The 16,680-nt window shown below is 43.1% G+C and overlaps 1 protein-coding gene across 2 annotated transcripts in view; it reads left to right on the top strand.

The window, feature by feature from the left end:
* The first annotated feature begins 8,517 nt into the window (after nucleotides 1–8,517).
* The window catches only part of CFI (complement factor I), a 58,951-nt gene continuing 50,788 nt past the window's right edge, over nucleotides 8,518–16,680 (top strand). The window contains exons 1-2 of one of the 2 annotated variants that reach the window (XM_040418367.1): nucleotides 8,518–8,777; nucleotides 15,793–16,045. In XM_040418367.1, coding sequence (XP_040274301.1) covers nucleotides 8,718–8,777; nucleotides 15,793–16,045 — 313 coding nt within the window. In that variant the 5' untranslated portion in view covers nucleotides 8,518–8,717. Of the gene's footprint in view, nucleotides 8,778–15,792; nucleotides 16,047–16,680 lie in introns of both variants that reach the window. The other variant, XM_040418368.1, reaches the window with a different exon arrangement.

The raw sequence follows: 16,680 nt of genomic DNA, 5'->3' as shown, positions 1-16,680 counted from the left end.
CAGCCTCCAGAGACACTGGGGTTTCATGAAAGTCCAAGGCGTCCTTCAGCCGCTCTGATAACCCTTGACAAAACTGGCTATGGAGGGCAGGATCGTTCCACTCCGTATCCGTACCACACCTCCTGAACTCATAGCAATAAATCTCAGTGGAACGATCACACTGACGAAGGCCACGCAGCTTGGTTTCGGCTAGAGAGGTCCGATCCGGATCATCATAGATAAGACCTGAAGGTTCGAAAAATTCATCTACTGACCAGAGAGACTGCGATCCGGTTAGCAGAGAAAAAGCCCATGACTGCACATCCCCCTTAAGCAAGGAAATAACCACATCGACTCTCTGTTTCTCACCCCCAGATGAGTGTGGATGTAGCCTAATATACAGTTTGCAAGCCTACCTAAACAAAATGAAATTATCACGTCCCCCAGAGAATCTGTCTGGGAGGGCAACTTTAGGTTCAAGACAGGCCTGGTAACCACCAACACTAGGACCAGCAGCCTGTGGTCTCTGCATCTGCGAGATGGTCGTGTGGAGGTCTATGCAGTGTTCTATCCATTGTCCTTGGAAGATACCGGGCCATTGTGACACACAGTGTTTCAATTGCCACAGGGGGATTTTGGCCCATTGTGACACACAAAGTGTTCATTCAGTAGTCCTTTGAAGATGCTGGACCATTGTGACATCCACAGTGTTCCGTCCATTTTCAATGGAGTATGCTGCCCTATTGTGACATGCTCACTGTTCCAACCATTGTCCCTACAGAAGGCTGGCCCATTGTGACACCCTCAGTGTTCCATCCATTGTCCCTGGTGGACATTGGTCCATTGTGACACCTTTTTCATTAGATTCGGTGATGTACCAGGTCTCTGCTAGGCTAGGCTTCAACCTAGCAGTGTTTTCATTGTCGTTACCGGCACTAATGGGCGGGCTTTAGCACTGCCCTAGCCTGTAAAACAGCTAGGGCAGAGCTAAAGCCCGCCCATTAGTGCCATTGACATCACAGGGAACACTACTAGGCGGAAGCCTCCGCCTAGCAGTGTAAGTTTGTAAACAAAAAAGCCCTTGCTGATTGGGGGAAGAAGGGGATATGTCACCCGGACAACCCCTTTAACCTCTTCAGGACACATGACGTACCGGTATGGCATGTTGTCCCAGTACTTAAGGACACATGATGTACCGTTACGTCATGTGTATTTCCGACCACAGCCGCCCGGCGGGCGGTGATCTGAACAAGGTGCCTGCTCAAATCATTGAGCAGGCACCTTGGCTAAGGTGCAAACCTGCAGGTCAATTCAGACCTGCGGTTTGCGGCTTTTTATGTTGCGGCGGGCGGCGGTGCCATCGGGTTCCCCGTGGGGCTGTAGGGGGGACCCGATGGCATGGAAGGCACGCGATGCCTAAGGAAGGCATCGCGCTGCCTTCCGGTGACGAGCCTGCGAGACCCAGCCCCCTGGATCTCACAGGCAGGAAGCTGTATGAGTAAAACACAGCCAATGCATTCCAATACAGAAATATTGGAATGCATTGTAAAGGGGATTAGACCCCCAAAAGTCCCAAAGTGGGACAAAAAAAAAAGTTGAAAAAATAAAGGTTTCCCCCCCCAAAATTAAAACTTTCAATTAAACATAAACAAAAACGTAATTTTCCCCAAATAAAGTTAAAAAAAAATTGGTAAAAAATAGGGGGGGGGAGTATACATATTAGGTAAAGGATTAGACCCCCAAAAGTTCAAGTCCCAAAGTGGGACAAAAAGTTAAGTGAAAAAAAAGTTGAAAAAATAAAGTTTTCCCCCCCGAAAAATAAAAGTTTCAAGTAAAAATAAACAAAAACTTCATTTTCCCAAAATAAAGTTTAAAAAAATTGGTAAAAAATAGGGGGGGGGGGGGGAGTATACATATTAGGTATTGCCGCGTCCGTATGGACCGGCTCTATACAAATATCACATGAACTAACCCCTCAGGTGAACACCGTAAAAAAAAAAAAAAACTGTGTAAAAAAAGCAATTTTTGGTCATCTTACATCACAAAAAGTGTAATAGCAAGCGATCAAAAAGTCATATGCACCCCAAAATAGTGCCAATCAAACCGTCATCTCATCTCGCAAAAAATGAGACCCTACCCAAGATAATCGCCCAAAAACTGAAACAACGCTCATGTACACAGACCCATTGAAATGAATGGGTCAGGATTTAGTGCGGGTGCTATACATTCACGTCACGCATTGCACCCGCGCAGAAAACTCGCTCGTGTGAAAGGGACCTTAAACTTTTGGTCACTTTAGTAATACCTGAATTATTTTGGATTCTGTTATAAGTCTCCAATGTATTTGTTTCTGTGGCACCCTGGTTAGCCTCATGTGTATAACATCCTCTTCATGCATGTGTATAAAGCTTTCATTACACAATAAAAAATTTGTTTTTCACTTTTTTTTATATACTTTTTTTCTGGCATCCTACCAAGAAGCCTGTGGCGAAAAAAATCATAAAAATGCCTTTCCCAGAGTATACTGTCTACTGACTCCAAAATCACTACAAACCAAAATGCTTTCCCAGAAAAAATTGTCAATCCAGAAAATTCCACCCAAGCCATGACCTTTGTCTACTGGTTACCAGTTAGATTAAGATGAGACAGCTTTTCAGCAATGTCAACAGTTCTTATCTCTGCTGTTCTATAGAACAAGAAAAAGGAGACAAATCAGCCAGAAGACTTCTTTGAAAGTGTATATTCATACTCAAAGAGGTGGAAGACCACATATAAACAGGTAAAATCCAGGTGGCATCAAATACTAGCAGCACAAGGTTTGCCATAAACTGGCTTCTTTCTTGTATTACACAGCCCAATTTAACAGGCGATTGTCGGGAGGGAAGTGTTCCTTCACGACAGTTATCTGCTCGCTAGCAGAGGAGACCGCTGCTATTACATGCAGCGATCTCCTCTTCAGTATAGGGAGGAGTGATCGTTATGCCATTGTTCTTTGCTGTACTGAATCATTGTTTAGATTTCATTAGACACCACAATCTGCCATCTTCTAACGATAATTTTTTAACCTGTCAAAAGATTTGGATTGTGCAATGAATGAGCGTTTGCTCCTTCATCGGACAATTCGCGGCAGTATTACACTGCAAGATGATCGCTAACAAGCGTAACTACAAACACTCGTTAGCGATCATCTGCCGAAAAATTGGCGGGTGTAATACAGGCATTACAGGCCCAGTCTTCTGCCATGAAATGACAGTTACTTCTGGGAAAGGGAGAAAATAAAAATGCCATGATTAACCCCTTAAGGACCCATGATGTACTGGTACGGCATGGTTCCCAAGTCCTTAAGGACCCATGACGTACCGGTACGTCATGTGTATTTCCGATCACCACCGCCGGCAGGCTGTAATCGGAACCCAATGCCTGCTCAAATCATTGACCCCCCGCAGGTCAATTTAGACCTGCGGCTTTACCTGCGGTGTGTGGCAGTGCCATCGGGTCCCCATGCGGCTGTAGGTGACGAGCCCCCTGGATCTCACAGGCCGGAAGCTGTATGAGTAATTCACACGGTATTACTCATACAGCCAATGCATTCCAATACAGAATTATTAGAATGCATTGTAAAGGATTTGACCCCCAAAAGTTCAAGTCCCAAAGTGGGACAAAAAATAAAGTGAGGGGGGGAGGGGGAGTATACATATTAGGTATCGCCGTGTCCGCATCGACCGGCTCTATAAACATATCACATGACCTAACCCCTCAGATGAACACCGTAAAAAATAAAAAATAAAAACTGTGCTAAATAAACAATTTTTTTGTCACCTTACATCACAAAAAGTACAACAGCAAGCGATCAAAAAGGCGTTTGCCCACCAAAATAGTACCAATCTAACCGTCACCTCATCCCGCAAAAAATGAGCCTCTACCTGAGACAATCGCCCAAAAAATTAAAAAAACTATGGCTCAGAACATGGAGACACTAAAACATCATTTTTTTTGTTTTAAAAAAGCTGTTATTGTGTAAAACTTACATAAATAAAAAAAAAGTATATATATTTGGTATCGCCACGTTCATATCGACCGATTCTATAAAAATATCACATGACCTAACCCCTCAGATGAACACCATAAAAAAATAAAAATAAAAACTGTGCTAAATAAACAATTTTTTGTCACCTTACATCACAAAAAGTGTAATATCAAGCAATCAAAAAGTCATATGCACCCCAAAATAGTGCCAATCAAACCGTAATCTCATCCTGCAAAAAATTAGACCCTACCTAAGATAATCGCCCAAAAACTGAAAAAATTATTGCTCTCAGACTATGGAAACACTAAAACATGATTTTTTTAGCTTCAAAAATGAAATCATTGTGTAAAACTTACATAAATAAAAAAAAAGTATGCATATTAGGTATCGCCGCATCCGTGACAACTTGGTCTATAAAAATATCACATGATCTAACCTGTCAGATGAATATTGTAAATAACAAAAAATAAAAACGGTACTAAGAAGGGGCATTTTTTTACTGGCATATTATGGGGGACACTATGGGGAAGGGGAAGTGGAGCACTACAGTCGTGGCCAAAAGTTTTGAGAATGACACAAATATTAGTTTTCACAAAGTTTGCTGCTAAACTGCTTTTAGATCTTTGTTTCAGTTGTTTCTGTGATGTAGTGAAATATTATTACACGCACTTCATACGTTTCAAAGGCTTTTATCGACAATTACATGACATTTATGTAAAGAGTCAGTATTTGCAGTGTTGGCCCTTCTTTTTCAGGACCTCTGCAATTCGACTGGGCACGCTCTCAATCAACTTCTGGGCCAATTCCTGACTGATAGCAACCCATTCTTTCATAATCACTTCTTGGAGTTTATCAGAATTACTGGGTTTTTGTTTGTCCAACCGCCTTTTGAGGATTGACCACAAGTTCTCAATGGGATTAAGATCTGGGGAGTTTCCAGGCCATGGACCCAAAATGTCAACGTTTTGGTCCCCGAGCCACTTAGTTATCACTTTTGCCTTATGGCACGGTGCTCCATCGTGCTGGAAAATGCATTGTTCTTCACCAAACTGTTGTTGGATTGTTGGAAAAAGTTGCTGTTGGAGGGTGTTTTGGTACCATTCTTTATTCATGGCTGTGTTTTTGGGCAAAATTGTGAGTGAGCCCACTCCCTTGGATGAGAAGCAACCCCACACATGAATGGTCTCCGGATGCTTTACTGTTGGCATGTGTAATGACCGACGTCACGCACAGGGAGGAAAAAGGGAAAGCCCTGCCCAAGGGAGAGGGAAAGGTGGTGACCCCTAACTCACCTTGCGGCTGGCACCTGACTGCCCTGACGTCCCTAGACGGGTTCCTCACCCGTGCGGCGATCACGTGCCTAAACCCTGGCTTTCCCTAAAATGAGCCCTAGATAGTAAACGGGCCGGTGGGATTGCTAGTCCGCACCACTGTCACTAAGAGGGAAACACCAGGGAGAGGACAGACAAAACAGACAAACACATACACCCAGGTGGGTGACCACAATAGACCACAAAGGTCCAACAGGGATCCGGAGGGTAACGTTCTGGACCAACTACCAGAGAACGCAGCAACACAGCTCCAGAGGGTCAGAATAGATGTCCAGGCAGGAAGCTCTATATCTGGCAACCAGAGAAGTGTGAGAGAGGAATATAAGGAGGTTTGGGAGTGCTGGACAAGGAACAGCTGAGGAGAAGGAGCTACGGATCCCTGAGTGAGCCAAAAGGGTTTGCAAAGCAAACCCAGAAAGCTACCATAAGGAAAACAGCCCTATCTTAAATAGAGCGTGCAGCCAACCGCTGCGACTTCCTGACCCCGGGTATAACGGAGTCAGGCGTGGTTCTCGACACCCTCGTGACAGCATGACACAGGACTGATAGTAGCGCTCACCTTTTCTTCTCCGGACAAGCCTTTTTCCCAAACAATCGGAAAGAGGCTTCATCGGAGAATATGACTTTGCCCCAGTCCTCAGCAGTCTATTCACCAAACTTTCTGCAGAAGATCAATCTGTCCCTGATGGGTTTTTTTTGAGAGAAGTGGCTTCTTTGCTGCCCTTCTTGACACCAGGCCATCTTCCAAAAGTCTTCGCCTCACTGTGCGTGCAGATGCGCTCACACTTGCCTGCTGCCATTCCTGAGCAAGCTCTGCACTGGTGGCACTCCGATCCCGCAGCTGAATCCTCTTTAGGAGACGATCCTGTCGCCTGCTGGACTTTCTTGGACGCCCTGAAGCCTTCTTAACAAGAATTGAACCTCTTTCCTTGAAGTTCTTGATGATTCTATAAATTGTTGATTGAGGTGCAATCTTAGTAGCCACAATATCCTTGCCTGTGAAGCCATTTTTATGCAACGCAATGATGGCTGCACGTGTTTCTTTGCAGGTCACCATGGTTAACAATGGAAGAACAATGATTTCAAGCATCACCCTCCTTTTAATATGTCAAGTCTGCCATTTTAACCCAATCAGCCTGAAATAATGATCTCCAGCCTTGTGCTCGTCAACATTCTCACCTGAGTTAACAAGACGATTACTGAAATGATCTCAGCAGGTCCTTTAATGACAGCAATGAAATGCAGTGGAAAGGTTTTTTTGGGATTAAGTTAATTTTCATGGCAAAGAAGGACTATGCAATTCATCTGATCACTCTTCATAACATTCTGGAGTATATGGAAATTGCTATTATAAAAACTTAAGCAGCAACTTTTCCAATTTCCAATATTTATGTAATTCTCAAAACTTTTGGCCACGACTGTATGAGGGAATTTACTGGGGCACTATATAGGGGTATATTATACTGGCATACATTATGGGGACATTAGCTCAACTGCGGGCACTAAGCGGGGGTATTTCATGTACTGTCATATTATAAGGAGAATTATTACTACTAGGGGGTATTATGGGGAGCTTTACTACTACTGGGGGCTATGAGGAACATGATTACTAGTATGGGCACTATAGGGAAATTATTACTACTAAGTGTGCTCTGGCAGATAATTATTTCTATTGGTGGGATTTTGGGGAGCACTGTTACTTTGGCAGGCACCCTGGCACAGTATCAGCTTAGCACAATTTTTTTGGGGGGACATTATCTTTATACTATTAGTGTCTGGGAACAGTTATTTTTTAGAGAACTGTGTGCCAATAATTGTTGAATGGGGCACTATCTGTGTGGTAGTAGCATTTCCAGGGGGACTGTTTCTGCAGTATAGTATTGGGGGTGGCAGGAAATGGTGTTCAGAAGATGTGAAGATGATGGAAATGTGGGAAACATTGTCAATCTCTGCAGAGACGGAAGATGGCTGAAAAATCATCATGGCGGTCTGGTCTGAATGGAGAAGATGAGGAAAGAGAACGTCTACAACAAAGGTGAGATCACTGGATGTAAGAGGTATGTGGCGCTATGTAGGAGAGGAGATGCTCCGGCTCCTCCCCCCTGCCATTTGCAGAAGGAGGATTCAGAGCTGGGTGAAGACGGGCAAGGGGGGCAGCAGGCCACGGGCAGGTAGCAGATGGTGGGGGGAACCACAGGCCTTGAGCAGGATCTGGGGAGGGAGGAGAGTGGAGGAGCTTCCTGACTGTAGCCTGCTGTTTATTGTATAATATTTTGCCTTTCGGTCCCCCCCACACAAAATTCCTGGGTGCTCCCCTGTGGCCTGGTAGCAATTTTTTTTATTTATTTGGCTATTCCAGGGCCCTTTAATATTGATTAGACCTGGGCAACCCACCACAGATCATCCCCCCCTCCCCCCTTGTACCTGTTCTGCTGATCCGCTACTTGCGGGCTGCGCGGGCATGAGTTCAGTCAATTCGGTGCGCAATCTCGTCCTGCGGTGCGTGATCCCGCGAGACCTGCCACGGGAGGTCATGGGTCTCGCGGGATAACGTGGTAGCGGATCAACGGAACAAGTACAAGGGGGGTGGGGGGGATGATCTGTGGGGTTGCTCAGGGTCCACTCCCATCAATATTAAAGGGCCCAAGCAAAGATTTCTGCAGTGGTGAGTAAATGAAACATAACAGATATTAGAAAGTTAACGAATGTTGTATTACATAATGACTGCAGTCTGAAGTACTGCACTTCATTTGCGTAAACCAGAACACCCCTTTAAGCATGCCTTTAATGTGCAATTTCAAAACAGTGGGCTTGTGCCCCGGATGTTTTCAGACCCTAGCAACGCCCCCTAACTAACACTAAGGCAGGTTGTCTTCAGAGAGCTGGGCCTCTTCAACTGCGGTTGGCCTCTTTATTCTGTACTGTTCTCCCATATACCATATATAGTGAGGATTAACTAATGGTTAATAATTTCTGTTTCCATCTGTTTTTGGCTCACAAGGAGAAAACAACATTTTACAAAATGCATTTTCCTTTGTTAGGATTATCTTCTGGTTGCTAAACACTGAGCAGCCCCTCCTTAGTAAAATTCCACCTAAGAAGGAAACACAGTAACTGATTGAGAAATGCAATGATAGCGGGAACCTTAAATGCTGTCTTTGTTCTGTCTCTTTGTGTACTGGATTATGCCTCTCTGGGTCACATTTCCAATTGTATTCAGATTCCAGCCAGGGTCTGTGCACATACACAATACAAATAAAACTCTTCACCTTGTTAGATCAGTGGTTAAAGATTAAGCACTGCAGATTTCAGGCGAAATTCTTTATAAACCGGTGGTTTGGGGAGAAAAGACAGGAGACGAGTTTGGACAAGGCATCAGGATGAAGACCTGGATCCCAACATGGGTTATGTTAAGCCTCGTCTGTATCTGCATCAGAGCGGTAAGAGACTACAGTGATTTACAAGTTATGGAGGTTAGCTGATCTCCAGTAACCATGGGTCCTCCTTCACATACTGTAGATGGAAATTCATTGCTGACAGCCCGGTTGCTTTGTGTTCCTCTTAAAGGACTTTTCTGGAACGTATATATATATATATATATATATATATATATATATATACTGTTAGCTGGTTTTATTTATTTATTTTTGTTTGTTTGAATTCTGTAATGTTTAATAAATAAGGTGCATCTCAATTTAGATCAAACTAAATGAAGACTGGTGTATGAAACACCCGTCTTTATAAAATAAATGTCCCCCTTAGTATTAGATGTGATCTGTTGTTATCCCATTCATTTCTATTAAAGTGTGAAGTGTACATCTCCTTGTGACCTACTGCATTATAAATATATCTGTCATGTAAGTGAAAGAATATTTAAAGAGAACCTATCAGCATGAAATATAATGCTGTCTACAGACAGCGTGTTATTAGAGCAGGAGGAGCGGAGCAGATTGATATGTAGTTTGTGGGAAAAGATTCAGTAAATCTGTCATTTGTACATTCATATCTCGGCAATTTCTGACCTCATTGTTCACAGGGAGATGATATCAGTATGTATACACACTTAAGGCCCCCATATACATTAGTGTAGTGTCAGCTAAACCTGCCGAGAACAGCGGGTTCAGTGTATGGGGAGCTCCTGACTCTCCCCTGACAGAGGAGGTTGTGAGAGAGAAGGACTGGGTGAAATGAATATTTTCACCTGATCCTGGCAGATAAGACGTCCCTAGAGATATCTGGCAGCGGCTTTGTCCCCTCTCCACATTGAATACACAGGCACTGATAACACCTCCCACGTGAACAATGTAGTCAGAAAGAGCAGAGATTTAAAATTACAGATTTTAAGTTTTACTGAATCTTTTCCCATGAACTATATATCAATCTGCTCAGCTTCTCCTGCTCTATAACATGTTGCCTGAAGATTGCATTGCATTTTGTGGTGACATTTTATGTTGGGTTCTGGGAGATCCTAGAATTAGTTTAACATTGGGAGACCCTTCTAACAAAAAATATGTGACCATAGCTCTATTCAGTAGGCTTGAGCAAATCGAGCTTTGAATTCTTAAAAAAAAACTTGAGTAGGCTTCCATAGTAGGTTTGAGCGAATCTAGCTTCAGATCATAGATCTGAAGTTGATTCCTTAAAGTTGCCGAAGATGCGCAAGACTTTGGCGAATGCCTACGGTATTCCTATCAGCGTATTTAAAAACATTTTAAAATAGGAATCCAAGTGGGCTTTGGTACTGGCTGGTACCTCGGTACCAAAGCCAACTTCGGATTCCTATTGTAATTTTTTTATTTTTATATGCAGATAGGAATACCGTAGTCATTCACCAAAGTCTCGCGCAACTTTGGCTGAGACAAAGTTTGGCTACACAGAGACAATACATTTTAATGCTGTACAGAAACATTACCAACGACGTTCTTTAACTAATCGACTTCAGATCTATGATCTGAAGCTCGATTCGCTGAAGCCTACTATTCAGGATAGGTCATCAATATCTCATTGGCAGGGGTCCGACACCTGGCACCCACACCGATCAAGTGTTCTGTAGTAGCTCCGACACGTGAACTATACCGCCCCATTCACTGTGTAGTTGAAGTGAATGCAAGCAGTGTTGTAAGTAAACAGCTCTACCTACTTCTGATGCCAGAACTACTCAGGAAAGCCTAACCTACAGGGTGTCAGACCCTGCCAATGAGATATCAATACACAATCCTGAGGATAGGCCATCAATATTAAGATCTTGGACATTCCCTTTAAAGTTGGTAGGTGACTTGCTTACAAATGCTCACTAACATGACTTTCTTAGTTACTGCACAGTTGTATACATTTAAATACTGCAGAGGCGATCAAAGAGTCATATACAGACATATAAAACGTAACTTTTACTTATTGTTACTGATATAAAAGAACAAAAAAAACTTTAAGATACATATAATTAACAAACAAAAAAGGATTAAAACAGGGAATGTGGCCAGAATGCACGGCGGCACATACCAGCAAAAATATATATTAAGCCTGGTATCCTTCCACTTCTCAGGCATGTTCCAGGTATATCCAGTAATCCAAACAGTTGTCAGGCGAATGTCCCTAAACTGTGTGATGAGGATATATCAGTAGTATAGGGGAATTACTTGCCCTAGTAATGCCCTAAGGGGAGTGCTATCTCTGACCCTGATAGCCTAGCCACAGAGCACCCGCCCTGGCAAGGTTCCGGACGAGGTCTCCCTTATCAGGGCGGGTGCGCTGTGGCTGGGCTATCAGGATTAGAGATAGCACCCCCCTTAGGGCATTACTAGAGCAAGTAATTACCCTATTCTACTGATATATCCTTATCACACAGTTTAGGGACATTCGCCTGACAACTGTTTGGACTAGTGGATACACCTGGAACATGCCTGGAAAGTGGTAGGATACCCGGCTTAATATATATTTCATACTGGTAGTTAGCCAGGACTTTGATTAGGGTTTTACTAGGAGGTGTCCATCTTCTTTCCCTAGTTTCCAGGCCATATTCCCTTACCTCTTTCCCTCCTATGTTCGGTGTGGTGTTTCCCTCCCACACCCGAACGTGACAGGTGAGTAATGCCAATGTAGCACTAGCAGTGACATACTCACCGCTTCCTGCTCCTCCTGTTCTTTACTAATGAGCACTTCCGCAGTGGAAGCATCCATCAGTTAATAGGGCACCCTACTCCCCCAGAGATCTTACGGGCCGCAAGGAAGAGTCTCAGGGGCCATATGGACAGCGCTGTGCTTGGTACTTGGGGGTCTCCACCAATCTGATACTAAATATCTATCTTGAGGAAAGGTCCTCAATATTAGAATCTCGGGGAAACTCAATTAAATATTGATTACCTATCCTAAGGACTAGGTCATTAATATCTGTTCAGTGGAGGTCAAACTCCTGGCACTTCTGCTATACAGCTGTTTGAAAAGTGCCTGTATGAGCGCTGCAAACCTCTTCATAGTATACCAAGCGCTGTACAGTGTGCTGTGCTTGGTATTGCAACTCAGTCCCATTCATTTGATTAGGACTGTGCCACCTAAAGGCCATGTGACAGATGAATTTGATGTCACAGGCCAAGGAAGAGACCTGCAGGGATGCCGAGAATTGGGCCCCCATGATCAGATATGCATGATCTATCCTCAGAATATTTCATCAGTATTTAAGTTCTGGGAAATCGCACAACTAGCTATACCCATAAACATCTAAAAATTCTGAAACAATGATCTCCAATATCCCACTGTGTAAGCTGAGCTATAAGGAGTTTGGTAGGTGCTCACACCGTAGAGCTGCTTCTGATATGCCAGTTTATGATAAAGAAGAAAAACTATGTAAATCAAGGTGTATTGCTGCTTCTGCAAGAAGTGACTGGAGAGGCCACCTGACTGGATGCGGAAGACGGCGAAACTCTCACCAGATGGGACAGTGGTTGGGGTACCCTGTTCTAGAGATAGGATTGGGACCCAGAGATGGATAGTAACACGTTAAAGCTGAGTACTCGGCCACTCTGGGACCAACTGCTCCAGCATATGGTTTTACTGCAAATCAAGGCAGTTTTCATATTGATTGTTAATGGCTGTGTGTTTTGTTACAATTTCTGTGTACCTGCAAAACAGCATGATCATTGACTATGTGTAAACCCAGCCCTAAGTCGTTCTCCGGTGTGGCAACCTTGGAGAAAGAAGACCTGAGGAGCGTGTATAAGTACGGAGGAGTCGAGATTGATAGCTTTCAGCCAGTTGAGCGTTCGGCTGACAGCTATCGAAGGTATATGGTACCTTTAGAAGGAAACAGGTGCACCCTATAGTCAGCACCGGTTTGTTTCCAGTGGCTTATTCAGTAAGCTTGTGTAACACATCGATCTCCTAGACCTAGACCAAAGCAAATATTTGCTATAGGTAAATACATGGTTATCAGTAAGGGTTGTGAAATATCTTACTGCAATGCCGGATAAACATGTTTGTTCCTTGGAAATGTTAACTACACCAAGTCCGCAATTCAGCATTAAAAAAAAAAAAAAAAAAAAAACATTTGAAACAAAACATTACAATAGAATTTAAACAGCTGTGGGCAAAAGTGAGACTATGCTATGCCCAACACACGGTATGAGGGGGCAATGCATGACCACAGGGATTCGCAAAGCACCAAAAAAAGAATGCCTCTCATTAAACGGGCACATAGAAAGAGTTATCACTGAAATATATATTTTATTCACATGTAATCAGACAATACATCACAAACTGTTAAAACAAGTAAAATAATGGAGATCACAACAATAGGGCTGGGGCTAAACAGCGCTACTAGTCACACAACCAAATATCGATGTGTAGCGGTGCAGTCATTGAACTGCCTCGTGTCGCAGTCTGGCTCACAAGTTGCCACAACCACAATCACTGAATCTCAAAAAATACAGCATCTAAAATCCAAATGAAGACTGCTTTAAATGCGGTCCAGGACTGCTGTCATCTTTGGTTTGAAGACCACTATGGGTAATTTAGCTTTGCATACTTTTAGAACTGTTTTTAGCTTTATAGCTTTCGCTGAGGTTTTACCGCTGTGTGTGCCGCGGCCCAGGAGGAGCGGAGCATGGAAGCAGTAGTGGCTCTGGCTGCAGTACTTAGTACACTCAATACAGTGGCAATCCTCCTAGGGCCAAGGTAGTGAAAGGAGGGCACACCCTTTCCTCCCTCGGAGCACACCACGTTTTGTATGGGTGCAGGGCAGGGCATGTAGATGCAGAGGCCTTCATATGTTGCTTGAGTCAGTTGTAAGAAAATAAACATCTGTCTTTACTAAAGCGCAGAATGGAGCTTGTAGTACATCCAACGGTATCAAAACTCACTTCCACACTTCCAACAATGTATGAACTTGGGAAGGGGGTTGTAGTACTCTTTCCCTTTTTCTATGACTGGCAATATTACTCTTGCAATGGTGGCTGTAATTTCTAACTAAGGGATACAGGGTATAGGATACGGTGGGCCAAACCATGTCCAAATGTGAAGGGTGATCTCTCTCGTGTCTCTCTCATTACAGTAACGTTTTTAACAGCCTTAGACAGCAAATACCTTACTGTCTGACTCCAATGTTCCACCATGCAGATTCTGGACCTTCTAGGTTCTTTTGTTTTATCGCTCTCTTTTTCTCTGGGGAACTGTAAAGTAGTGAGGTCTTTCATTTGAGTAGATAATCCTCAGAGATAATGATTCTCTAGAACTTTGGCCTAGTGCTGTGAGGAGTGAGGCACATGTCACTGCTTACTCTTCCTCTGCTAACTCACAACTCATGAAGCTAGGAGCAAATCTAAATCCACATCTAACTTCCTGCAGGGGCTGAGTCAAGATTGTTAACCCTGACTGATCCATACAGAGATATGCTGGGACATTACATTGCATTTACACATTAGATAACATTATATAACAAAAACAGTTTGGTAGTACCCTGTTTTGGGGTACTGCATGTGCATAGAGACATATACACATGTATGGATTTGTAATTATTAACCCTAGTTTGGCATATGTTTGGGAGATATGTTCAGGTGTAGGAGATACAGTACAGACCAAAAGTTTGGACACACCTTCTCATTCAAAGAGGTTTCTTTATTTTCATGACTATGAAGGCATCAAAACTATGAATTAACACATGTGGAATTATATACATAACAAACAAGTGTGAAACAACTGAAAATATGTAATATTCTAGGTTCTTCAAAGTAGCCACCTTTTGCTTTGATTACTGCTTTGCACACTCTTGGCATTCTCTTGATGAGCTTCAAGAGGTAGTCCCCTGAAATGGTCGTCCAACAGTTTTGAAGGAGTTCCCAGAGATGCTTAGCACTTGTTGGCCCTTTTTCCTTCACTCTGCGGTCCAGCTCACCCCAAACCATCTCGATTGGGTTCAGGTCCGGTGACTGTGGAGGCCAGGTCATCTGGCGCAGCACCCCATCACTCTCCTTCATGGTCAAATAGCCCTTACTTTCAAAGTTTTCCCAATTTTTCGGCTGACTGACTGACCTTCATTTCTTAAAGTAATGATGGCCACTCGTTTTTCTTTACTTAGCTGCTTTTTTCTTGCCATAATACAAATTCTAAAAGTCTATTCAGTAGGACTATCAGCTGTGTATCCACCTGACTTCTCCTCAACGCCACTGATGGTCCCAACCCCATTTATAAGGCAAGAAATCCCACTTATTAAACCTGACAGGGCACACCTGTGAAGTGAAAACCATTTCAGGGGACTACCTCTTGAAGCTCATCAAGAGAATGCCAAGAGTGTGCAAAGCAGTAATCAAAGCAAAAGGTGGCTACTTTGAAGAACCTAGAATATGACATATTTTCAGTTGTTTCACACTTGTTTGTTATGTATATAATTCCACATGTGTTAATTCATAGTTTTGATGCCTTCAGTGTGAATCTACAATTTTCATAGTCATGAAAATAAAGAAAACTCTTTGAATGAGAAGGTGTGTCCAAACTTTTGGTCTGTACTGTATGTCTACCAATCTAACATCAGTTAGTCGCCCTGTGCATTCTAATTTTTAATTATTCTTATCTATTTAATAAAGATCTTCTGCAGGTCATGAAGAGCACATCTGACTATGATGGCATATGATAGCAAGGAATCACATTCACAACTCTTATATGAGGTGTATGAACCCTGCAGACAGGGGTGCACCTAGTCTTTCTGCTGCTTGAGGCGAAAATTTAAATGGCTCCCTACTATTAAAGGCATACTGTGATACAAGTGAATATAGAGAGATGCCCACTTCCACAATGGAAGCACTCATTTCTCATCGCCCTGCCACCGCCCCCGCTTGTCTCTAGGTCTCGCCGCCTGAGGCAGTCGCCTCACCTGTCCTCATTGGAGGTGCACCCCTGCCTCCATAGTACACAGCATGGGAACTATAGCTAATATATTACATTTTAGTTATATCTTCTTGTCTTTTACAGGGCACCGTGGAACAGAAAACATGCTGGGATGAGAAGTACACTATCAATTCATGCCATAAAGTATTTTGTGCTCCCTGGCAAAGATGTGTGGATGGGAAATGTATTTGTAAGCTGCCTTACCAATGTCCTCGAAATATGACCATAGGGGCCTGCAGTGAAGGCAGGAAAAGCTTTATAAACTACTGTCAGTTAAAGAGTGCAGAATGCACCAACGCAAGACACAGGTTTTCTTCAGCGACTCCATGCGTTGGTGAGAATATCAAAATCTCTGTTATGTCCTAATTACTGTAGATTTCTATTTCTATGAGTCCTCCATATGATTACTGATGACTATGGTGGTTCTGTTTAAATAAGCATACTGTTAACCAGTCTATATCTGAAGTATAGCTTTCAGTGGCTAGATAGCTATGTGACAGTAAACTAAAATGAAAGGTATGTGGTACAGGCTGAAGACCTACTATGAACCACCAAGGACTAGATACTATATAGCTTGGTCACTATTTGGATTCTCTCTGTCCAAAGCTAGACACCGGTCCCCTGGGTATAACCCTACTCACTCATTTAGTGTGATAGGTGTCTAAAAGTACATCCAACGGTATCAAAACTCACTTCCACACTTCCAACAATGTATGAACTTGAGCAAGGAAGGGGGTTGTAGTACTCTTTCCCTTTTTCTATGACTGTCAATATTACTCTTGCAATGGTGGCTGTAATTTCTAACTAAGGGATACAGGGTATAGGATACGGTGGGCCAAACCATGTCCAAGTGTGAAGGGTGATCTCTCTCATTACATGACAACATAGCAAAGTTAGTGATTCCCTAATATAATGTTATCTGGAATTGCACTGTTTAGTGTCGTAGTCCTGTAACTGTTTACCAGGAATTGC

The sequence above is a fragment of the Bufo bufo genome, chromosome 2 (genome assembly GCF_905171765.1).
Source record: "Bufo bufo chromosome 2, aBufBuf1.1, whole genome shotgun sequence".
In the NCBI taxonomy this organism is placed as follows: domain Eukaryota; kingdom Metazoa; phylum Chordata; class Amphibia; order Anura; family Bufonidae; genus Bufo; species Bufo bufo.
The sequence above is the reverse complement of the archived record's forward strand: the minus strand, read 5'-3'. Positions and strand labels throughout refer to the sequence as shown.